General features: G+C 37.2%; 1 protein-coding gene and 1 pseudogene across 1 annotated transcript in view; both read left to right on the plus strand.

Annotated features, from left to right (window-relative positions):
* Positions 1–24,853, plus strand: part of DNAH8 (dynein axonemal heavy chain 8) — a 396,454-nt gene that overhangs the window by 43,617 nt on the left and 327,984 nt on the right. The window contains exons 8-11 of the mRNA XM_064597567.1: positions 2,357–2,533; positions 3,529–3,642; positions 15,195–15,302; positions 18,021–18,122. Of these exons, the coding sequence (XP_064453637.1) occupies positions 2,357–2,533; positions 3,529–3,642; positions 15,195–15,302; positions 18,021–18,122 (501 nt within the window). The remainder of the gene's footprint in view (positions 1–2,356; positions 2,534–3,528; positions 3,643–15,194; positions 15,303–18,020; positions 18,123–24,853) is intronic.
* On the plus strand, positions 20,045–22,892 carry LOC123841137 (dnaJ homolog subfamily C member 2-like; annotated as a pseudogene).

Raw genomic sequence — 24,853 nt, forward strand, 5'->3', positions numbered from 1 at the left:
CATGATATCTTACTGAAATGTTGGAGTTTAAATAATATTTCCCAGATGTTAATCCTCTGTTGGTCTGCATTGTGTCCTACATCTTAATTTGGTATGGTGTCTTTAGTCATGTGGAAGTTTTACATTCTAATGTAAATTTATTAGTTACAAATTGTAATCCAGCTTTAACTTAGTTACCTCCAGTGGCTAGGAACTTTGTGCTTTTTGTATTTTATTTAAGAAACCCTTGTTTAGTATTATGAAGATATTCTCTTAAGTTATTTATTTTAAATAGTGAAACCTACAGTAATGAATACAATAAAAGAAACAAATTATTGTAAAACAAACCTTCATGTAACTTTTTGCACAAGTTAAGAAGCAGCATTACTAGCACCTTACAATCTCCATGCAGCCCTCTTCCCAGTTTCAACTCCCTTTTCTTTCCCCTAGTGGTAACCATTTCCCTGACAATTATGATATTTAGTTGCATGCTTTTCCTTTATCTCCTATATTTTCTTTAAAAGCTTTGCCATGTTGTTTTTAATATTTAGGTTTTTAATTCATCTGGATTTATGTGTGTGTGTGTGTGTGTGTGTAGGGTAGGAATCTAATTTTGTCTTTTTCCATATAGTTAGCCAATTGTCCCCAAAATAAGCTGTTTAGTTAATAGCCCATTATTTCCTTTTTTTAAAAAAATTTCTTTAAAATAAATTAATTAATATTTAGTGTATTAGTTTCAGAGGTAGAGTTCAGTGATTCATCAGTCTTATATAATACCCAGTGCTCATTACATCATGTTCCCTCCTTAATGTCCATCACTCAGTTACCCCATCCTTATACCCCTCCCCTCCAGCTACCCTCAGTTTGTTTCCTGTGATTAAGAGTCTCTTGGGGTGCCTAGGTGGCTCAATCAGTTAAGCGTCTGCCTTCAGCTCAGGTCATGATCCCAGGGTCCTGGGATTGAGGCCCGTATTGGGTCCCTACTCACTGGGGAGCCTGCTTCTCCCTTTGCTTCTGCCTCTCTCTCTCTGTCAAGTGAATAAATAAAATCTTTTTTTTAAAAGAGTCTCTTATGCTTTGTCTCCCTCTCTGATTTTGTCTTGTTTCATTTTCCCTACCCTTTCCCTATGATCCTGTTTTGTTTCTTAAATTCCACATGAGTGAGATCATATGATAATTGTCTTTCTCTGATTGACTTATTTCGCTTAGCATAATACCCTTTAGTTCCATCTATGTCGTTGCAAGTGGCAAGATTTCTTTTTTGATGGCTGCATAGTATTCCTGTGTGTGTGTGTGTGTATCACATCTTCTTTATCCATTCATCTGTTGATGGGCATCTGGGCTCTTTCCAGAGTTTTAGGCCATTGTTTCCTGACACACTTTTAATATCACTTCTGTAATATATCAAATTTCAAATCCCACTGTCTATCCCACTGGTGTACTTATTTGGGTTTTGCACTCATGTAATACTGCTTTCATTTCTGTAGTTTTTTACTAAATCAATATTTGGCCTGGCAAGTCCCTTTCTGTATTTTTCTTCAAAATTGCATTGATTATTTCTGGTTAATTGTTCTTCCAAATTAATTTTAAGACTAGTTTGTCAAGTATCACAAAAAACCCTATTGAGATTTTGACTGGTTTTCATTGAATGTATACATTAATTTAGAGAAAATTGTCATCTTTATATGGTTGAATTTTTCCATCCATGAACATGGCATCTCTCCATTTTTTTAGGTTTTCTTTTGTATGCTGAAAGTAAGTTTTCTAATTTTATTCACAAAGATATTGCACATCTTTGCTAATCTCTAGGTATCTTATCATTATTGTTATTTGTTATACCAAATGCTCTTTTTTTAGAAATTACATTTTCAGATTGCTAGATGGCTTGTAGAGAAATGCTACTGATGTTTATGAATACATGCAGTAACCTTACTGAATTATTCACTTTTACTAAGTGTAAAAGTTTATCTTTAGATATTCTTGAATTTTAAAAATGTGACCAACCATATCATCTTTGATTATACCATTTTTGTTTTTTCATTTCCAATTCTTATGCCTTTATTCTACTTATCTTCTTTGGAGACCTCCATTACCAGGTTGAATAGAAGTGGGCAGTGTTAGTGGCAAACTTGTGTTGTCCTTGGTTTTAAAGTGATATTTCCTAAAATTTCATCCTTAGGTATGAGTTTGCTGTAGATTTTTGGTAGATACTATTTATCATGTTAAAGAAGTTCCCTTTTGTTCTCAGTTTTCTAAGAGTTTTTAATATTATTCAGTGTTATGTATTTATAAGCTTCCTTTGAAAAGATGCAAATAATGAGGTTTTACCAAAGAAGAAAGTAACATTTCTATATTCTCTGAGTTCTTTTGATTGCAGGTACTTATTGAGAGTGAGCAGATGAGAAAAGAAGCTGATGACTCAGGTCCACTCACCGAATTGGAACACTGGAAACGCATGTCAGCCAAATTCAATTACATTATTGAACAGATTAAAGGGCCAAATTGTAAGGCTGTCATAAATGTGCTTAATGTTGCACACTCCAAACTGTTGAAGGTAAAAGGCCTTTTATTTTAAAATTTGTTATGTTTCTGAACAACCAACTGGAAAATTACCCTTCTTGAACTGCTTTTTCACATCATATACTGAAACCATATACTTAGAAGTGTTAAACTTTGAGTAAGGCTTTCTTATATTCCACTATTATTTCCCAAAGAAGAAAAAGAAGTATAGAAATAAAGATTTATTTCTCTGTATTTTTAAAAAAGATTTTATTTATTTATTTGACAGAGAGAGAGACAACGAGAGAGGGAACACAAGCAGGGGGAGTGGGAGTGGGAGAAGCAGGCTTCCTGCCAAGCAGGGAGCCCAATGCGGGGCTCAATCCCAGGACCCTGGGATCATGACCTGAGCTGAAGGCAGATGCTTAACCGACTGAGCCACCTAGGTGCCCCTATTTCTCAATATTTTCACACCAATTTTGGCAATACTCCTATGGGGTGATTGCCATTTACTTTTAATTTGTTTTTGAAATTGTGAATCAATAGAGGCTCAGGGTGGTAAAGAACTACATAGAAAGTCAAAAGCAAAAATGTGCTGTCAGTATACATCTCCTGTCCACTATTACACAGCTTAGTTTGATTCTAGATTGTTTTCTTTGCTGTATTCTTCCTTAAAAAAGATCTGTATCTATCTACATCTGTATCTATATATCTGTATCTGTATCTTTCTATCTGTATGTATATCCTATTCTCAAAGACCCAAAGTAATATAATGTCACAAATAAGTAAGCTAGAAAAGTTGTTCCAGATAAGCAAGTCCAGTTTAAGCCTACAGACAGGATGTTAATTACAAACAGAATGAGCCTTCAGTTGTAGTAAGTCATTTAAAGTATTTATAATAACCTTAAGTCTTAAATTATATAAGAAAAAGGTATGTCATTCACATTTAGTATCAACTACTTTAGGGAAGCTAGCTTGAATTTCTTGATTAAAATTAAGTAAAGTGATATATTTGGATGTTTCATGGTATTCTTATACATTTTTTCTTAGAATTGGCATGATTTGGATGCAAGAATAACAGATACAGCAAATGAATCAAAAGATAATGTCAGATATTTGTACACTCTAGAAAAAGTATGTCAACCTCTGTATAACTATGACCTAGTAAGTATGCTTTTTAAAGTGTAGTTTGAAAAATAACTCATCTTAAAGTAGCTTTATAATATATGTGTATTGGGAAATATATACTGCAGACAAGTTATTTAAAAGATATACTTTCCTGTTACATAGCCATCATGAATTAAAAACTCATTTAAACCTGATATTGATATTATCATAAGTATAATCTCATTTGTGAGTTTAATTAATTAATGCATTGATGCATAACAAATTATCCCAGACTGACTGACTTCAAGAAATAAGCATTTACTACATCACAGTTCCTGTAGGTCAAGAATCCAGGCATAGCAGAGCTTGAGTACCTCTGCCTCATGGTATCTCATGAAGTTGCAGACAAAACTGTTAGCTAGGAATGTGGTCTCACTGTAGTGGAGGCTGACAGCTGGAAGGTCCACTTCTAAGCTCACTCACATGGTTGTTGGAAGGCCCTAGTTGCATAGCACATGAGCCTTTCAATAGGGTAACTTGCTTCCCTTAGGGTGAATGATCCAGAAGTGAGCAAGAGAGAGTACCCAACCAGCATTATCCTGATATCAAAGCACTACAAGAAAAGAAAATTACAGGTCAACATCCTTGATGAATGTAGATGCAAAAATTTTCAACAAATACAAGCAAACCAAATTCAACAGCACATTAAAAGGATCATACCCTGACCAAATGGAAATTATTCCTGGGATGCAAAGATGGTTCAACATATGCAAATAAATACATATGATATACAGAATTAATGAAATAAATGAAAAAAATCATATGATCATTTCAATAGATGCAGAAAAAACATTTGATAAAATATAACATCCTCTCATGATAAAAACTCTTAACAACTTGAGTACAGAAGGAATGTACTTCAACATAATAAAAGCCATATATGACAAGCCCATAGCTAACATCATACTCAACAGTAAAACTGAAGGCTTTTTCTCCAAGATCAGGAACAAGACAAGAGTGTCCACTTTTGCCAATTTTATTCAACATAGTACTGGAGGCCCTAGCTAGAGCAAACAATAAAAAAGAAATAAAAGGCATTCAAATTGGAAAGGAAGAAGTAAAGTTGTTTGTGTTTGTAGAAGATATGATATTGCATATGGAAAACTCTGAAAAATCCACCAAAAACTGTTAGAACTAATAAATTCAGTAAAGTTGCAGGATACAAAATTACATACAGAAATTAGTTGCATTTCTATGGACTGACAACAAAACATTTGAAAAGAATTAAGGAAAACAATCTCATTTACAATATCATAAAAAAAAATACTCAGGAATAAATTTATTCAAGGAAATGAAAGCTCTGTACCCTGAAAGCCATAAGACGTTGATGAGAGAAAATAAAGAAAACAAAAATAAATGGAAAGATATCCCATGTTCATGGATTGGATGAATGAATATGTTAAAATTTCCTTACTACCCAAAGCCATCTATAAATTCAATGCAACCCTATCAAAATTCCAATGACATTTTTTTCAATAATGGAAAAAAATCCTAAAATGTGTATGGAACCACAAAAGACCCCCACTAGTGAAAACAATCCTGAGAAAGAAGAACAAAGCTAGAGACATTGCACTTCCTGATTTCAAGCTATACTGCAAGGCTATAGTAAGCAAAACTGTATGGTACTGGCATAAAAATAGACATATATACCAATTGGACAGAAACAAGAGCCTAGAAATAAATCCTTGCATATATGGTCAAAAAAATTGACATGGGAGCCAAGAATATTCAGTGAGGGAAGAATAGTCTCCTCAGTAAATGGTATTGGGGAAACTGGATAATCACATGCAAAAGAATGAAATTAGATCCCTATCTTATATTGCTTACAAAAATTAACATGGAATGGATTAAAAACTTAAATGTAAGACCTAAAACCATAAAACTCCTAGAAGAAAACACAGGGGGAAATCTCCATGACACTGGTTTTAGGAATGATTTTTTTTGGATATGACACCAAACATACAAGCAACAGAAGCAAAAATAAGTAAGTGCGACTACATCAAACTAAAAAGCTTCTGCACAGCAAAAGAAATAATCAACAAAATGAAAAGGCAACCTGTGGAATGGGAGGAAATACTTGCAAATGGTATGTTAGATAAGGAATTAGTATTCAAAATAGGCAAGAATTCATTCAACTCAATAACAAAAACAACCAATGCAATAAAAAATGGGCAGAGGAACTGAATGGATGTTTTCTCAAAGAAGTTATCCAAATCAATGAGTACATGAAAAGATGCTCAACATCAGTAATCAGGGAAATGCAAATTAAAACCACAATGTGATATTACCTCACACCTCACACTTATTAGAATGGCTATCATCAAAAAGATAAGAAGTGCTGGCAAGGATGTGGAGAAAATGCAACCCTTGTGTACTGATAGTGGGAATGTAAATTGATGCAGCCACAATGGAAAACAGTATAGAGGTTCCTCAAAATACTAAAAATAACACTACCATATGATTCAGCAATTCCACTACCAGGTATCTATCCAAAATAAATGAAATTAGGATCTTGAAAAGATGCACTCCCATGTTCTTCACAGCATTACTCATAATAACCAAGATATGAAAGAAACCTAAGTGTCTATCACTGGATAAGTGGATAAATATTATATATAAAAAATATATATAATGTATATTTATGTTTTTATTTATTTATATATATAATGGAATATATATATACATATATATAATGGAATATTATTCAGCTATAAGAAATGCTGCCATTTGTGACATATATGGACCATGAGGACATTATGTGAAGTGAAATAAGTCAGACGGAAAAAGACAAATACTGTATCTCACTTACATGTGGAATCTAAAAAAGTCAAACTCATGAAAACGGAGTAGAATGTTAGTTGCCAGGGCTGGGAGTGGGGGAAATGGGAAGATGTTGGTCAATGGGTACAGAATTCCAGGTATAAATCAGGAAGTTTTGGGAATCTAATGTACAGCATGGTACCTTTTAGCCTTTCTTTAGATAGAGGGGAAGTCAGGGAAACTGTATTTGTTGAGAACTTAGGGCAGTGTTTCCCACTTTTGACTGGGTGTTGTCTCTTTTGTGAATCACATGTAGGCAGGAGAGTTGCCCAGACAGTTGTGTTTTTAAAGATGCTCACCATCTTGGGAACCCCTGGCCTTTTATTGTAGGCATTGTACTACATAATTTCCGTGTATTTTCATTCTGTATGCACAACAATCCTCATTTTAAAGATTAGGAAACAAAATTTGGGTATTTCTAGAGCTGTAAGTCATGAGACTGAATTTGAATCCAGCACTCTTTGGCATTATGCATTGTATTTGTTTCTACTTTCCATACTGCTTCTTCAAGATAGTCTCTAAGTTAAAATGCTTTCAAAATAATTTATATTAGTGTCTGATACACATATTCAGCATTCTCCTGTCTAATTTTTGAAGAGATAGTCAAAGCCTCTATACACACACTGCCATTGGCTATGTGGTTTGGTTGACCAAACTTTTGGGGGCAGGGTAAATGCTGGTTTCATCCTAGAGGCAGGGAAAGAGGAAGAGTCTATGTTCCATATCACTTAGATTTGGCTAAGAGTGATGTGTTTAGGGGTGGTTCATACCCCTCCCAAGAGGGCATGGGTAGCCAAGGAGTTTAATGTGGGTGGGGAGGGAAAGACGTGGGGTTGAGAGCCTTGAGCAGGTGCAGTTCTTACAACCATGCAGGAATCCATCCTCCATGAGAGAGAATAGGAAGACTGCCAGGAGCTGTCTTTTATTTATTTATTTTTTGCATTTTTAAAACTTTATTATGTTATGTTAATCACCATACATTATCTCATTAGTTTTTGATGTAGTGTTCCATGATTCATTGTTTGCGTATAACACCTACTGCTCCATTCAGTACATGCCCTCTTTAATACCCATCACCAGGCTAACCCATCCGCCCACCCCCCTCCCCTCTAGAACCCTCAGTTTGTTTCTCAGAGTCCATAGTCTCTCATGGTTCGTCTCCCCCTCCGATTCCCCCCCTTCATTTTTCCATTCCTACTATCTTCTTTTTCTTCTTCTTTTTTTTTTTTTTTTTTAACATATAATGTATTATTTGTTTCAGGGGTACAGGTCTGTGACTCATCAGTCTTACACAATTCACAGCGCTCACCATAGCACATACCCTCCCCAGTGTCTATCACCCAGCCACCCCATCCCTCCCACCCCCCTGTCTCCAGGAACCCTCAGTTTGTTTCCTGAGATTAAGAATTCCTCATATCAGTGAGATCATATGATACATGTCTTTCTCTGATTGACTTATTTTGCTCAGCATAATACCCTCGAGTTCCATCCATGTCATTGCAAATGGCAAGATTTCATTCCTTTTGATGGCTGCATAATATTCCATTTTATATATACACCACATCTTCTTTATCCATTCATCTGTCAATGGACATCTTGGCTCTTTCCAAAGTTTGGCTATTGTGGACATTGCTGCTATAAACATCGGGGTGCACGTACCCCTTCGGATCCCTACATTTGTATCTTGGGGGTAAATACCCAGTAGTGCAATTGCTGGATCATATGGTAGCTCTATTTTTCAACTTTTTGAGGAACCTCCATACTGTTCTCCACAGTGGCTGCACCAGCTTGCATTCCCACCAACAGTGTAGGAGGGTTCCCCTTTCTCCACATCCCCGCCAACATCTGTCGTTTCCTGACTTGTTAATTTTAGCCATTCTGACTGGTGTGAGGTGGTATCTCATGGAGGTTTTGATTTGGATTTCCCTGATGCCGAGCGATGTTGAGCACTTTTTCATGTGTCTCTTGGCCATTTGGATGTCTTCTTTGGAAAAATGTCTGTTCATGTCTTCTGCCCATTTCTTGATTGGATTCTTTGTCCTTTGGGTGTTGAATTTGATAAATTCTTTGTAGATTTTGGATACTAGCCCTTCATCTGATATGTCATTTGCAAATATCTTCTCCCATTCTGTCGGTTGTCTTTTGGTTTTGTTGACTGTTTCTTTTGCTCTGCAAAAGCTTTTTATCTTGATGAAGTCCCAATAGTTCATTTTGCCCTTGCTTCCCTTGCCTTTGGCGATGTTTCTAGGAAGAAGTTGCTTCGGCTGAGGTCAAAGAGGTTGCTGCCTGTGTTCTCCTTTAGGATTTTGATGGACTCCTGTCTCACATTGAGGTCTTTCAACCATTTGGAGTCCATTTTTGTGTGTGGTGTAAGGAAATGGTCCAGTTTCATTCTTCTGCATGTGGCTGTCCGATTTTCCCAACACCATTTGTTGAGGAGACTGTCTTTTTTCCATTGGACGTTCTTTCCTGCTTTGTCGAAGATTAGTTGACCATAGAATTGAGGGTCCACTTCTGGGCTCTCTATTCTGTTCCATTGATCTATGTGTCTGTTTTTGTGCCAGTACCATACTGTCTGGATGATGACAGCTTTGTAATAGAGCTGGAAGTCCGGAATTGTGATGCCACCAGTTTTGCTTTTCTTTTTCAACATTCCTCTGGCTATTTGGGGTCTTTTCTCATTCCATACAAATTTTAGGATTATTTGTTCCATTTCTTTGAAAAAAGTGGATGGTCTTTTGATGGGGATTGCATTGAATGTGTACATTGCTCTAGGTAGCATTGACATCTTCACAATATTTGTTCTTCCAATCCATGAGCATGGAACGTTTTTCCATTTCTTTGTGTCTTCCTCAATTTCTTTCATGAGTATTTTGTAGCTTTCTGAGTACAGATCCTTTGCCTCTTTGGTTAGATTTATTCCTAGGTATCTTATGGTTTTGGGTGCAATTGTAAATGGGATCGACTCCTTAATTTCTCCTTCTTCTGTCTTGTTGTTGATGTATAGGAATGCCACTGATTTCTGTGCATTGTTTTTATATCCTGCCACTTTACTGAATTCCTGTATGAGTTCTAGCAGTGTTGAGGTGGAGTCTTTTGGGTTTTCCACATAAAGTATCATATCATCTGCAAAGAGTGAGAGTTTGACTTCTTTGCCAATTCAGATGCCTTTTATTTCTTTTTGTTGTCTGATTGGCTGTGGCTAGGACTTTAGTACTATGTTGAATAGCAGTGGTGATAGTGGACATCCCTGCTGTGTTCCTGACCTTAGGGGGAAAGCTCTCAGTTTTTCCCCATTGAGAATGATATTTGCTGTGGGTTTTTCATAGATGACTTTTATGATATTGAGGTATGTACCCTCTATCCCTATACTCTGAAGAGTTTTAATCAAGAAAGGATGCTGTACTTTGTCAAATGCTTTTTCTGCATCTATTGAGAGGATCATATAGTTCTTGTTCTTTCTTTGATTAATGTATTGTATCACATTGATTGATTTGTGGATGTTGAACCAACCTTGGAGCCCAGAGATACATCCCACTTGGTCGTGGTGAATAATCCTTTTAATGTACTGTTGGATCCTATGGCTAGTATTTTGGTGAGAATTTTTGCATCCATGTTCATCAAGGATATTGTTCTGTAATTCTCCTTTTTGATGGGGTCTTTGGTTTGGGGATCAAGGTATTAGTGGCCTCATAAAACGAGTTTGGAAGTTTGTCTTCCATTTCTATTTTTTGGAACAGTTTCGGAAGAATAGGTATTAATTCTTCTTGAAATGTTTGGTAGAATTCCCCTGGGAAGCCATCTGGCCCTGGGCTTTTGTTTGTTGGGAGATTTTTGATGACTGCTTCAATGTCCTTAGTGGTTATAGGTCTGTTCAGGTTTTCTATTCCTTCCTGGTTCAGTTGTGGTAGTTGATACATCTCTAGGAATGCATCCATTTCTTCCAGGTTATCTAATTTGCTGGCATACAGTTGCTCATAATATGTTCTTATAATTGTTTGTATTTCTTTGGTGTTGGTTGAGATCTCTCCTCTTTCATTCATGATTTTGTTGATTTGGGTCATTTCTCTTTTCTTTTGGATAAGTCTGGCCAGGCGTTTATCAATCTTGTTAATTCTTTGAAAGAACCAGCTCCTAGTTTCGTTGATCTGTCCTACCATTCTTTTGGTTTCTATTTCATTGATTTCTGCTCTGATCTTTATTATTTCTCTTCTCCTGCTGAGTTTAGGCTCTATTTGCTGTTCTTTCTCCAGCTCCTTTAGGTGTAGGGTTAGGTTGTGTATTTGAGACCTTTCTTGTCTCTTGAGAAAGGCTTGTATTGCTATATACTTTCCTCTTAGGACTGCCTTTGCTGCATCCCAAAGATTTTGAACAGTTGTGTTTTCATTTTCATTGGTTTCCATGAATTTTTAAAATTCTTCTTTAATTTTCTGGTTGACCCATTCATTCTTCAGTAGGACGCTCTTTAGCCTCCATGTATTTGAGTTCTTTCTGACTTTCCTCTTGTGATTGAGTTCTAGTTCCAAAAATATGCAGGGAATGATCCCAATCTTTTGGCACCAATTGAGACCTGATTTGTGACCTGGGATGTGATCTATTCTGGAGAATGTTCAATGGGCACTAGAGAAGAATGTGTATTCTGTTGCTTTGGGATGGAATGTTCTGAATATATCTGTGAAGTCCATTTGGTCCAGTGTGTCATTTAAAGTCTTTATTTCCTTGTTGATCTTTTGCTTAGATGATCTGTCCATTTCAGTGAGGGGGGTGTTAAAGTCCCCCACTATTAGTGTATTGTTGTGGATGTGTTTCTTTGCTTTTGTTATTAATTGGCTTATATAATTGGCTGCTCTCATGTTAGGGGCATAGATATTTACAATTGTTAGATCTTCTTGTTGGATAGACCCTTTAAGTAGGATATAGTGCCCTTCCTCATCTCTTATTACAGTCTTTGGTTTAAAATCTAATTTGTCTGATATAAGGATTGCCACCCCAGCTTTCTTTTGGTGTCCATGAGCATGGTAAGTGGTTTTCCACCTCCTCACTTTAAATCTGGAGGTGCCTTTGGGTCTAAAATGAGTCTCTTGCAGACAGCATATCGATGGGTCTTGTTTTTTTTTTATCCAATCTGATACCCTGTGCTTTTGATTGGGGCATTTAGCCCATTTACATGCAGGGTAACTATTGAAAGATAGGAATTTAGTGCCATTGTATTGCCTGTAAGGTGACTATTACTGTATATTGTCTGTGTTCCTTTCTGGTCTATGTTACTTTTAGGCTCTCTCTTTGCTTAGAGGACCCCTTTCAATATTTCTTGTAGGGCTGGTTTTGTGTTCACAAATTCCTTTAGTTTTTGTTTGTCCTGGAAGTTTTTTATGTCTCCTTCAATTTTCAATGACAGCCTAGCTGGATATAGTATTCTTGGCTGCATATTTTTCTCATTTAGTGCTCTGCATATATCATGCCAGTCCTTTCTGGCCTGCCAGGTCTCTGTGGATAGGTCTGCCACCAATCTAATGTTTCTACCATTGTAGGTTACAGATCTCTTGTCCCGAGGTGCTTTCAGGATTTTCTTTTTGTCTCTGAGACTTGTAAGTTTTACTATTAGGTGTCGGGGTGTTGACCTATTTTTATTGATTTTGAGGGGGGTTCTCTGTGCCTCCTGGATTTTGATGTGTGTTTCCTTCCCCAAATTAGGGAAGTTCTCTGCTATAATTTGCTCCAATATACCTTCTGCCCCTCTCTCTCTTTCTTCTTCTTCTGGGATCCCAGTTGTTCTGATATTGTTTCGTCTCATGGTATCACTTATCTCTCAAATTCTGCCCTGGTGATCCAGTAGGTATTTATCTCTCTTTCTCAGCTTCTTTATTTTCCATCATTTGGTCTTCTTTATTACTAATTCTCTCTTCTGCCTCATTTATCCTAGCAGCTAGAGCCTCCATTTTTTATTGCACCCAGGAGCAGTCTTTTAATTGGTTCCATAAAGAGATGATGGATTTTATTACAACTTATTTACTCCCCTAGTACTAACAACTAGACTTCTGTTAGGGACCTTTTAAAAATTTGTTTTATGTAAAAATATTTTATATCATTTTTTAGGTGTTTTTGTGTATATGACCATGAGTAAAGCAAACCAGACTGTATGGTGATAGAGATATATAGCCATTGCTTAGCTCACTCAGTAGCCCAGTCACTTAATTTCCCAGCTTTACAGCATGTGCAATTAAAGTTTGTGTCTAAGAAAAATCAGAATTTTCACATGTCACATGCATATGGGGTTATTCACAAGAGCTGAAGATGCAAATCTTAATAACCAAAGCCTACTCTAGGATGACCTGCAAGTAGGTCTTGATGTGAAAAAAAAAATAGATGAGGCATATATACCAAAATGTTAACATTTGTCAAGTGTAGTGATGGGTATAAATGATCATTATACTAGTCTCTGTACTTTCCTATATATTTAAAGCTTTTCATTATAAAAAATAAACTTGGAAGAAGGGTACAATGCTTTTTATTGTGATCAAGACCTCTAGATTTTTAGGTGTACTAATGTCAAGTTCTTTGTTCAAAAGACTTGTTTAAATTTATATAATTTTCAAATATTTTAGTTCTGGTGTTCTTTTCATCCTAGTAATTTAAAAAAAATTATTCAATTGTTCTAGCATAGATATACCTTATTATTATTATTTTGTTGTTGTTATTAAACTTTCACATTCTCTGATGCAGGAATATTTCGAACATTATCTTTGAAATTAAAGAAGTTCTAATAGTATTGTCATATAATTGCTTCCCCCTCATATACTCACTATTTTTGAGGCTTCATAAATTCCATTTATCCTCATTTTCTTTTTCTCATTAAAAGCAAACAGCCCCTGCTGTTTAGTTTGTAACTCACATTTGAGCAGGAAAAGTGCAGAGGACTCATTCTTCCATTTTTTGTGGATAAGTTTTATGAATTTTATGTTTAGTGTTTCATTTTATTATCTTGGTGTTGCAATTTCTGCTATTGGCATATCTATCATTATATGTTTTACATATAAAGTGTCTGAACACTGTGTGTAGATAGGTAAGAACTGTGTGCTCAAGAATCTTCTATTATAAATGATGTTTAAAATTTAGGTGAAGGGTGGGGCACCTGGTTGGCTCAATCGTTAAGTGTCTGTCTTTGGCTCAGGTCATGATCCCAGGGTCCTGGGATTGAGCCCCGCATCGGGCTCCCTGCTCAGCAGGAAGTCTGCTTCTCCCTCTCCCACTCCCCCTGCATGTGTTTCCTTTCTTGCTGTGTCTCTCTCTGTCAAATAAATAAATAAAATCTTAAAAAAAAATTTAGATGAAGGGTATTTTCCTGATGGACCCATTTGATGCCATCTCTGAGCCTTCTTCTTTGGAGTTACAGGTACTTTTTTTTTTAAGCTTTGAATTTCAACTTCTTTATTTTTATTTTTATTTTTTTAATGTTTTATTTATTTATTCATGAGAGTCAGAGAGAGAGAGAGAGAGAGGCAGAGGCAGAGGGAGAAGCAGGCTCCCCACCTAGCAGGGAGCCTGATGCGGGACTCGATCCCAGGACCCCGGGATCATGACCTGCCAAAGGCAAACGCTTAACCATCTGAGCCACCCAGGCGCCCCGGAGTTACAGGTACTTTGTAGACTTGCCTTACTGAGAGTGGGAGAGACCCCTCCTTGGCTTATTTTTATTAGACTCTTTTTGATATACAGATAACACATGTAATATGAATTCTGACATCCCAGGTTACCAGCAAAGTAAAGATATTAATTTCCATAAGCCACATATCATTGATTTAATTAAATCATAATTACACCTCATATCTAGGACATACAGTACACTATTCAATAGTTATTTCTGGGGCACCTGGGTGGCTCAGTCAGTTGTGTCTGTCTTTGGCTCAGGTCATGATCCCGGGGTCCTGGGATCTTGCCCCGCATTGGGCTCCCTGCTTAGGAGAAAGCCTGCTTCTCCCTCTCCCTCTGCCTGCCACTCCCCCTGCTTGTGCTCTCTCTCTCTCTGTGTCAAATAAATAAATCTTTAAAGAAATAGTTATTATTTCTGGTTTTATTTATTTTATCACCATTAAAACATCTTTTATATATTTTATATTGTCCTAGCAATTAAGAGGCAACCTCCTTGTAGGAATGCCATTGACCTTACCTGTTCTTCCATCCTGATTTGCATCATAGTTAAAAGCAGGGTCTCAAAATCTCAGGCACATAACTGTGGTTATGTAATATAGCTATAGGAACTTGGACAAGGTGCTTAACTTCCCTACCTCTCTATTTTCCCTGCTTGCTTCTCCTGCTCCCTCTGCCCCTCCCCACTCGTCTTTTCTCTCTCTCTCTCTATCTCAAATAAATAAAATCTTTATAAAAAGATAATCTTGAACTGTTAATCCTTAAAATCACTTTCACCTCTAAAATTGTATTTTTAAATAAAAATTTAAATTTAGATGTACAGAAAAGTTATAGTACAGAGTTCTCTTCATCCAGTTTCTCTTGTTAACATCTTGCATTACCTTGGTACATTTGTCAAAACTGATGTCCTTTTTCAGTTCCAAGAACCAGTCTAGGATGCTACATTGCATTTAGTAAAATTTGACTTTAAGATAAAAATGTTACACTATTTTATGTGTGGTTAGAGTTTTGAATATTATAGGATATTGGTTATTAAAACTATAAATATATGATGCAATTCACTTAATATATTTCAATTTTAGGTTTCCATGGCACATGGAATACAAAATTTGATTAATGCCATCAGAATGATTCACAGTGTGTCACGGTATTATAACACCTCAGAGAGAATGACTTCATTGTTTATCAAGGTAAGTTTCCAAGGGAAGAAATCATACATGTAACCCTGTGAAAAGTTAACAATACTTTCCCTCTGGGCCAGGGAAGGGAAATGGGAAGTTTGGGTGCCTCTCAGAGTTCTGGATTTGACAGAACAGTGGACAAGAAAAGAAAGGTGTTGACTGGTCAATTCTACTTAATTGAAGGTGTACCTTCTTGTCAGAGGTAAGCCCTCAGGCTTTTTGTTTAAATGTAGCTGGTGCTTTTCTTTCTTTCCTTTGTTTTCTTTCTTTCCTTCCTTCCTTCCTTTGAGAGAAAGAAGTGGTGGGGAGAGGCAGAGGGAAAGGGGGAGAGAGAATCCTAAGCAGGCTCCACACTGAGCATGGAGCCCGACATGGAGCTCGATCTCACGACCTGGAGATCATGGCTGGTGCTTTTTTAATTTATTCATTCCAAATAGTTTTGCTCAAGAGCCAGGAATTGTGTGCATGATTGACAACACTTCTTTAGCTGCTCCCACCAGTACTGTAATTTGTGTAAAATCTTCCTCTGTTGTGACATATGGTTCATTACTTAAATAATTTGAAAAAACATCCAAGAGACACATAAATAAAATTTCTTTGTAATTCAAGCAGAACATAAATATATAAGTAACAGTCACATCTCAACTCTCTTTTTAAGAAACTAATCAATAGATTTAATCATTATCCATCTCTTAAACAGGGGAAGAATGTTAGGATTTTTCCCCATCACTTGTCTCTTTCTTGCTATATATGTCTCACGCTGAGATTTCTTGTTCTACATTTTTGTTAATAATTTTAAACTATTTTGTCTAATAGTTTGTTAATATTATGAATCCCCATGTGTTCAGAATAAAATCTAAGCATTGCTAGTTTCTTTGATCACCTCTCTCTTGTGATTTCTACATCTTCCTCCATCTTGGATTCATTATTTCTTTGGCTGAAAAGTATTCTCAAGTGGTTCTTTCAGAGATGGTCTGTATGTGGTGAACCTCCTGAATTCCTGCATGTCTGAAAATAGCTTAATTTTGTCCTGCTACTCAAATGTTAGTTTCAGTGGGATTCCAGGTTCAACATAATTTTCTCCTGGAAACTTGAAGTATTGTTGTCTCTTATCCAGTACTGTTGATGAGAAATTTATGCTAATATGATTCTTTTTCCTTTGTAGGCAACCTGTCTTATTCTTTCAAGAAGTTTTTAGGATTTTTTCTTTATCCTTGAACTTGTAAAATTTCAAAGTGATGTGGTTCTTTTTACATTTATGTTGTTCTATACTTGCTGGATTGTTGCAATCCAGAAACTTTTGTCTCTATTCCTGGGAAATTTCCCTCTTTTTTCCTTTGAGTATTCCTTACCTACCTGTTCAGTTTATTCTGTCCCCTTGAATTTAACTTCCATTTCTCTTAATGTTTTGTTTTGTTTTGTCAGTTTCTGTCCTTTGACCTTTCAGCTCACTCTTTTGTTCTTCGTTTATGTCCCAGTTGTTGGTCAGTTCATCAATAGAATTTTTTTATTTTGATAATAAAAATTTTAATTTCCAAGTTGTCTAGTTGTTTTTTTTTTGTGATGTAAAATACTCTCATATCTTTCTCATGTAGTTAATAAAAGATATCTTAAAATATTTTACATATCTTTTTTTGTATTTCCTCTGTTGAGTTTAAAGCCTCTGTTACCATGTTTCTTTTATTTTTTAAAGATATATTTATTTATATTTAGAGAAAGAGAGAGTGTGTGAAAGTATGAGTGGGGGAAGGGGCAGAGGGAGAAGGAGAGAGAGAATTCTCAAGCTGACTCCTCACTAAGCACAGAGCCTAATGTGGGGCTCAATCTCACAACTCTGAGAGCATGACCTGACCTGAAATCAAGAGTCTGATGCTTAACTGACTGAGCCACCCAGGCGCCCCACCATGTTTATTTTCTTTAGTTGTTTGGTGATTCTGGGTTGTCTGCCCATCTTTGTATTTAAGTCCTAATTTGCCTGCTTGTTCTGTTCCTTGTGGTCTGTCTCTTATGTGTGGGGGTGTGGCAGGTAGGGAATGTGAAGAGCTTTTTCTCTAACATGTCCTCCTGGGGTGCAATAGCTACTTGGGGCATAGTCCACACTCATGGCTCTGTCCTGTCAGCATATGCCATTGTTGCCCGCTGTACAAGTTGCTCCAAATTCAGTGTGTAGGGTCACAACCAAGGGCCACCTCCCATTGTCTCCACCTCAAAGATTTCCACCTTCACAGTAACCTTCTCCAGAAGGGGTGCTGGTTTTCTGTCATCTTTATTTTTTTTTTTCCTCTTGTAGATTTGATCCTGTGTGCTTTCTATATTTTAGGAATTCTCCAAAATTTCTGTGTGTTGGCCTGCCCTCTCAATCTAAGCTCCTGACTGTTTTTTCCCCCCTCACTATTTTGGGGTATGTGAGAGGTGGTTAACTTTAAATTTAGTTTGCATGTTGAAGGATGGTGAAGAATGACACTTGGATCCTAGTTAGAGGAAAAATAGACAAAAGGAAAATATAGTTGACTTCAGAAATTATGGTCCCTGTGATGTTGACTTAAATGCAGTAAAAAATTTGAGCTGTCTTGGTTTTGATGGAATGTGTATTTCTTTGTTTTTTATATTGTGATTCATTCCTCCCATAAGTTTACTGTTTATCATATTTTTATGCTTGTGGTTTAAAAATCTTAAATTTTATTTCTCTCTTCACCTATAGCTATTTTGGACTTGTATTTATTTTAGGTAACAAATCAAATGGTGACGGCATGTAAAGCATATATTACTGATGGAGGAACCGTCCACGTATGGGATCAGGAAACACTGCTTGTATTAAAGAAAATTCAGGTTTGTAGAGATATTCTTATTTTCATACAGTAAAGCTTTCACCACCTGGCCCATTTTTTTTTTTTTTTACTTTGTTCATTCACAAAACATGTTAAAAACATTGTAAAGAATAGCACGAGAATATAAATAGACCTCATTAAAATTATTGGCTTCCCTTAATATTTAGTGCAGGATCCTTTAGTGTAAAATTTAGTTCTCATCTTCTCCATGGCTGCCTATAGTGGACACCTCTTGCTGTCTCATATTCCCTGGTCCCCACCTTTCACTGCAGCCCCTGTTAATTTCATTTTCTTGACTTTTTGCACTGGCTAGGACTGACATGCATTCTTAAATAGTCAAGGTGATTATTGGCGTCTGGTTTTGATCTTCTTTTGGAAGAGAATGTTTCTGACATTTCTAACATTTCCCCATTTTGATGTATTCATAGGTTTTAAATACATCTTTGATCAGATTAAGGAAGTTCTGCTCCTAGTCTTACTACTAGGACATATTTTTTAAAGCTATGAATGGGCTTTAAAAAATGTTTTTCTGCACATATTTATTGAGATGCTTATTAGATTTTTCTCAATCTGTTAGTGTAATAGATGACATTTTTAGGTTTTCTAAAATGAAACTTTCTGGGTCATGGTGTAAATTTTTTTTTAAAGATTTTATTTATTTATTTGTCAGAGAGCATGCACACACAAGCGGGGGGAGCAGCAGAGGCAGAGGGAGAAGCAGGCTCCCCGCTGAGCAAGGAGCCCAATGTGGGACTCAATCCCAGGACCCTGGGATCAGAACCTGAGCCAAAGGCAGATGTTTAACCGACAGCCACCCAGCTGTTCCATGGTCTAATTTTTTAAAAAAAAATTTTTAAACACTCTAAAATTTGGGTTGCTACAATTTTATTTAGGAGTTTTTGCAACTATATTCATGAGAGATAGAGAGCCTGTAAATTTCCTTTGTCATACTGTCCTTGTCAGTGTTTTTGGCACTAAGGTCTCAGCCTCAGTGGAGGAGGAGGAGGGGAAGGTAGTATTCCCCCCTCTTATATTCTATGGAAAAGTTTGCAGAAAATTAAAAGGATCTGTTTTTTGAAAGTCTTCAGGAAATGACCACAGCAGGAAGGCTGCATCCGGAAGTGGTTATTGGCAGTCCTCATGTGCTGCTCCCTAGGCTTTAGGGAGCCAACGCACCAGGCTGGAACTGGGAGGGAGAGCCAGAAAGGATGCTCAGCGCCCTCCAACTGGGATGTGAAGCACTGTATTTATGGGGCTTTACCATGCTCTGAGCTCTGGAACCAGACAATAAAAAAGAGTGGTGAGAGGGAACAGAAGATGAAGAATTAGTTACTGAGATGAGGAAACCCAAGGGACCCCCATGAGAGAAAAAGCTGTTTTTCCCTTCCCTTTGCTTCTTTTCCAGCTTCTGTTCTTGCTAGGACCTGCACCCTCACCCCACTTTACACATGCCTTGTAATGCAAATTACTTATATTCTCCTTGTAATGGACAAAGAGATAATGATACTTTGAAGTCTTCCAGCACAGTAGATGATATCTAAGGAATGACCAGGCAGAGCCATTGTGTGCCTATTCCAGACCATTGGCCCTGGACATCTCAATGCCAAGACCCCTGGCTTCAGGGAATGAGGAATTATGAAGGACACCTGGACCCTGTCCTGTTCTGCCCAGTTCCTATACGCCTAGGAGGACACGTGCACCAGACCACGATTGCCAATAAAAACTCCAGACCCCAAGCAAAGATGACTCATGCTCCTATCCTTTCTGAGTCTGTATCTGCTCTCTCTACATCATTGGATGTGAACATCATCAATAAACTCTGCTCTCACCTTCTGCTGGCTCATGTTTGATTTCCATCCTGGGTGAAGCCAAGGACCCTCTTGGCTGGTCCTGTGGGACCCCGTCTCTGGTCTCAGACCTGGCATGCTTGCATCATTAGGACAGTTTCTTATGCTGAAAATACTTGATCCCGAAGACTGGAAGAACCAGGCTCATTATGGGGTTCTTGGACTTGGCCATGTAAGACACAGAATTACAGAGACAGACCAAAACTGCTCATAAAGCAGTGGTGTTAAAACAGCCCTGAAAGAAGCTGGTGACCCAATAAAAGAAGATCATGGCTACTTCATAACTACGGGCATAATGAAACCTTATGAAATGTCTGACCCAGTGAAAATAAGAGAATCTAAGAGATGCAGCTTACTTTTCATAAGTCTGTTCCTTCTAAAAGTAAGGCAAAGGACAGTTTCTTCAGAATGTTTTCCCTAGGGCTTGAAAGGAATTCTAGATCATTAAATAATAAAAAGGCTCCTAAACTTGGTGATATGAAGTCACCATTTGAAGATGTAGAGACATTTTATTCCTTCTGGTATATTTTTTACTCCCGGAGACAGTCTTTGTATTTAAATGAAGAAGCAGGATGTCATGATGACAGGAGATGGATTGAAAAACAAGACAGAGCAACAGGGCACCAAGAAAAAAAGAACTGAGCTGAATGAGAATGTTAATTGATAATGTATGTAGTTGTGATGCAAGGATAAACACATTCTAAAAAGAAAAAGCCAAGAAAGAAACAGAGAAGAAAGTGAGTGCAGAAGGAAAACAGAAGATGTCAGAAGCTAAAGAAAAAGATTAGCTGAATCCAAAGCTGCTTGGGTTGCTAAGGAGAAGGGAGTGGAGGTCATTCAATAGGCATTATTGTCAAGGAAGGAAAAGATACCCAGAAAAAAAAAAGCCATTAAAAGGGAAAGGCAAAAACTTCAAAATTCATGGGAAACCTGGAATTGCTTTTCTTTTTTCTTTTTTAAAAGATTTTATTAATTTAAGACATAGAGATACAGAGAGAGAGATAGCATGAGCAGGGGGAGAGGAAGAGGGAGAGGGAGAAGCAGGCTTCCCATTGAGCCAGGAGCCCAATGCAGGGCTCGATCCCAGGACCCTGGGATCATGACCTGAGCTAAAGGCAGACGCTTAACCATCTGAGCCACCCAGGCACCCCTGGAATTGCTTTTCTAAGAATGAGATGGAGCAGGTTGGAAGGAAGAAGTGGAAAAACTTTCAGATATGTTCCAACTAGCAAGCTTAGGTACTTACATGAAATGCATCAGCATCTACAAAAGAAGTAGGAAAGCCTGCTCTGGTAAAACAGATAGAAGACACATATTGCATGGAGCACTGGGTGTTATACACAAACAGTGAATCATGGAACAACTACATCAAAAACTAATGATGTAATGTATGGTGACTAATATAATAAAATTAATTAAAAAAAAAAGAGAAACAAATGAGTAACAGAAAAGAGAGAGAAGAAGCTGAGGCTTGTATGTGACAAGCATCTAAGAATGGAGAGACATCAACTGCCAAAGGTGGAAATGGCAGTAAAAACTGGTCAGAAGAGAATTGACCTGCAATTACTAATCAAAGCTGTGAATTTCCTTGCTGGAACAAATTCAAGATGGGAAGTAAGGGTTGTGGACCCAGTTTTAGTGTGTGTGTGTGTGTAGGGGGGAGGGGGCAGTTCCCCACACCAATGAATGATTCTTGGACACTGAGTGTCCTACAGTTTAACTCAATTTTGACATATCTACCTGGAGATAGCATCACATCCCACAGGTTAAATCCCACAATAGTGGGGCTTCAGATGCCAGTAGTAAGTCCAGGTTGTCACACATGCTTTTGACTGACTGGCTGTAGATCAGAGGTTCCAATGACACCCTCAGACCTTGAGTTCCAGTAATTTGCTAGAGTGGTTCACAGAACTCAGAGAAGCATTTTACTCAATTACTAGATTACTGGTTTATTATACAAGAACACTACTCAGGAACAGGCAGATGGAAGAGGTACGTATAGGGCAAGGCATGGGGAAAAGGCACAGAGCTTGCATGCCCTCTCAGAGTGCACCACTCTCCCAGGATCTCCTTGTGTTCACCAACCCAGAAGTTCTCCAACCCCCATCTTTCTGGGTTTTTATGGAGGTTTCATTACATTTCATAGGCATGATTGATCAACTCCTTGTCCATTGGTGGTTGATTCAAACTTTAGGCCCCCCCCTTCCCAGAATCAGGGGGTAGGACATTCCTGGTTGGTTCCCCTGGCAACCAGCCCCCACCCTTAGGTGCTTCCAGAAGTCACCTCATAATGTAAACCCAGTTGTGGTGGAAAGGGGCTTGTTATGAATAACAAGACACCCATTTCACCTTTATGGCTCAAAAGCAATTTCAAGAACTGAAGACAAGAGATCGAATCTTGTAACAAAATATACTCCCACTGTTCTTATAATTTGGGAAATTGCAAGGTTTTTGGGAGCTGTGAGCCAGGAACTATGGATAAAAACCAAATATATATGAGAAATGTATTTTGGTCATCGGAATGACCAAATATATATATTTCTTATAAATCACAGTATCACAGGAAGCTGTTGCTGACTACATGAACACATATTCTTCTTATGGAGTTGGCAAAAAAAGAGTCTCCGAAGTCATGACCTTCATCAAAAAAGATGGTGCACTACAAGGAGTCATACCTCAAGCTGACAGTATGACAGCTTTTTGAAAGTCTGCACACATTTCACCTCTTGGACAACAGAGAAACAGAAGCTTTTGCAACAAGCTTTGAAAACCTATCCAATAAATACACCTGAAAAATGGGGGAAAAATAGCAGAAGCATTGCCTCATAGGACGGAAAAAGAGTACCTGAAATAATATAAGGAACTTGTTGAAACCGTAAAAACAAAGAAAGATGCTCAAGAACAAGTGCTGAGTGCAAGTAGAGTCACGACATGACTTAGTAATAATCTTTGTCATGTGTGCCTTTTAAAAATAAAACTGAAAATATTATATTAAAAAAAAAAGGTCTGATAGAACTCATCTATTAAGTCACCTAGGCTTGACATTTTCTTTGTGGGAAGATTTTAAAATTGTTTTTGTTTTTTACAATTGAAGTTTTAAAATTGTGACAAAATATATATAACATAAAATTTACCATTTTAACCATTTCCAAGCCTGTGGTTCAGTGGCATCCCAATATTGTGCATCCATCATGACTTTACATTTCCAGAACTTTTGCATCATCCCAAACTGAAACTCTGTACCCACTAAACAATAACTCCTGAAACTCTCCTCCCCACAACCTCTGGGAACCTGTGTTCTATTTTCTGTCTCTATAAATTTGCCTATTCTAGGTACCCCCTTTAAGTGGAATCTTACAGTGTTTGTCCTTTTGTGACTGGCTTCTTTCCCTTAGCAAGTTCAGTCATGTAGGTAGCATATGTCAGAATTTCATTCCTTTTTATGGCTAAGTAATGTTCCATTATATGGATATACCACATTTTTAAAATCAATTCATCTGTTGATAGACATCTGGATTATTACCACCATTTATCTTTGTGAGTAATTCTGCTATGAACACTGGTGTGCAATTATCTGGAGTCTTTGCTTCCAATTCTTTTGGAAGTATATAGGGTATATACCTAGAACTGGAAGTGCTAGGCAATATAGTAATTTTATGTTTAATTTTTTGAGGAACCACCAAACTATTTTCCGCAGTGGCTGTATCATTTCACATTGCCATCAGCAATGCAGGAGGGTTCCAGTTTCTCCACATCCTTGCAAGTGCTTGTTATTTTCCATTTTGTTGATAATAGCCATCCTGATTGGGTGTGAAGTGGTATCTCACTGTGGTTTTGATTTGCATTTCCCTAATGGCTAGTTATGATTGAGCATCTTTTCATGTGCTTATTGGCCATTTGTATATCTTCTTTTTTTTATAATTTTTTTTTATTATGTTATGTTAGTCACCATACAGTACATCTTTAGTTTTTGATGTAGTGTTCCATGATTCATTGTTTGCATATAACACCAAGTGCTCCATGAAATACCTGCCCTCCTTAATACCCATCACCAGGCTTACCCCTTTCCCCACCCTCTCCCCTCTAAAACCCTCAGTTTGATAACTTCTTTGGAGAAATGTCTATTCAAGTCCTTTACCTTATTTGTCCAACATGAAGAGATTGAGTGGTGAAGAGGAAGTAATATAAAGTAATTGCTATTAGATGGTATATTCCATGAGGGTTAGGGGTCTTATCTTTATTCCTAGCATCTCAAGGAGTTCCTAACACTTGGTGGGTACTAATAAACTATTGTTAGATGAGTGAAAAATAATCAGTGACCTTGAATGGAGCAATTATGTTGTTTTGGAGATTGAGATAGAAGAGGGAAGATGTATGAGACCATTTATTCACAAATCTGAATGTTTATAGGAATCACCCAGGAACTTGTTAAAAATATAGATTCCTGAGTCTCACTCACAGAAATTCTGATTTAGTGGCTGTGGTAGGCAGAAAATAGCTCCCCAAAGATGTCCATGTCCTAATCCCTGGAACAGGTGAATATATTATGTTATATGAAAAGAAAATAAGATTGTAGATAGAATTAGTGTTGCTAATCAGCTGACTTTGGCATGGGGAGATTATCCTGGATTATCCAAGTGGTCCCAATGTAATTGCAAGAGTCCTTATTTGCAAGGAGGGAGATGGAAGAGTGAGAACCAGAGAGATGGGGCTGTGATGAAGATTTGACTGGCCATTGGTAGCTTTGGAAAAGTTTAACATTATTTTTTTTTAAATTTTTTATTGATATGTTAATCACCATACATTACATCATTAGTTTTTGATGTAGTGTTCCATGATTCACTGTTTGTGCATAACACCCAGTGCTCCATGCAGAACGTGCCCT

The sequence above is a fragment of the Mirounga angustirostris genome, unplaced genomic scaffold, assembly GCF_029215605.1.
Source record: "Mirounga angustirostris isolate CCGP_5_RB_7025 unplaced genomic scaffold, mMirAng1.0.hap1 SCAF_8, whole genome shotgun sequence".
NCBI lineage: Eukaryota > Metazoa > Chordata > Mammalia > Carnivora > Phocidae > Mirounga > Mirounga angustirostris.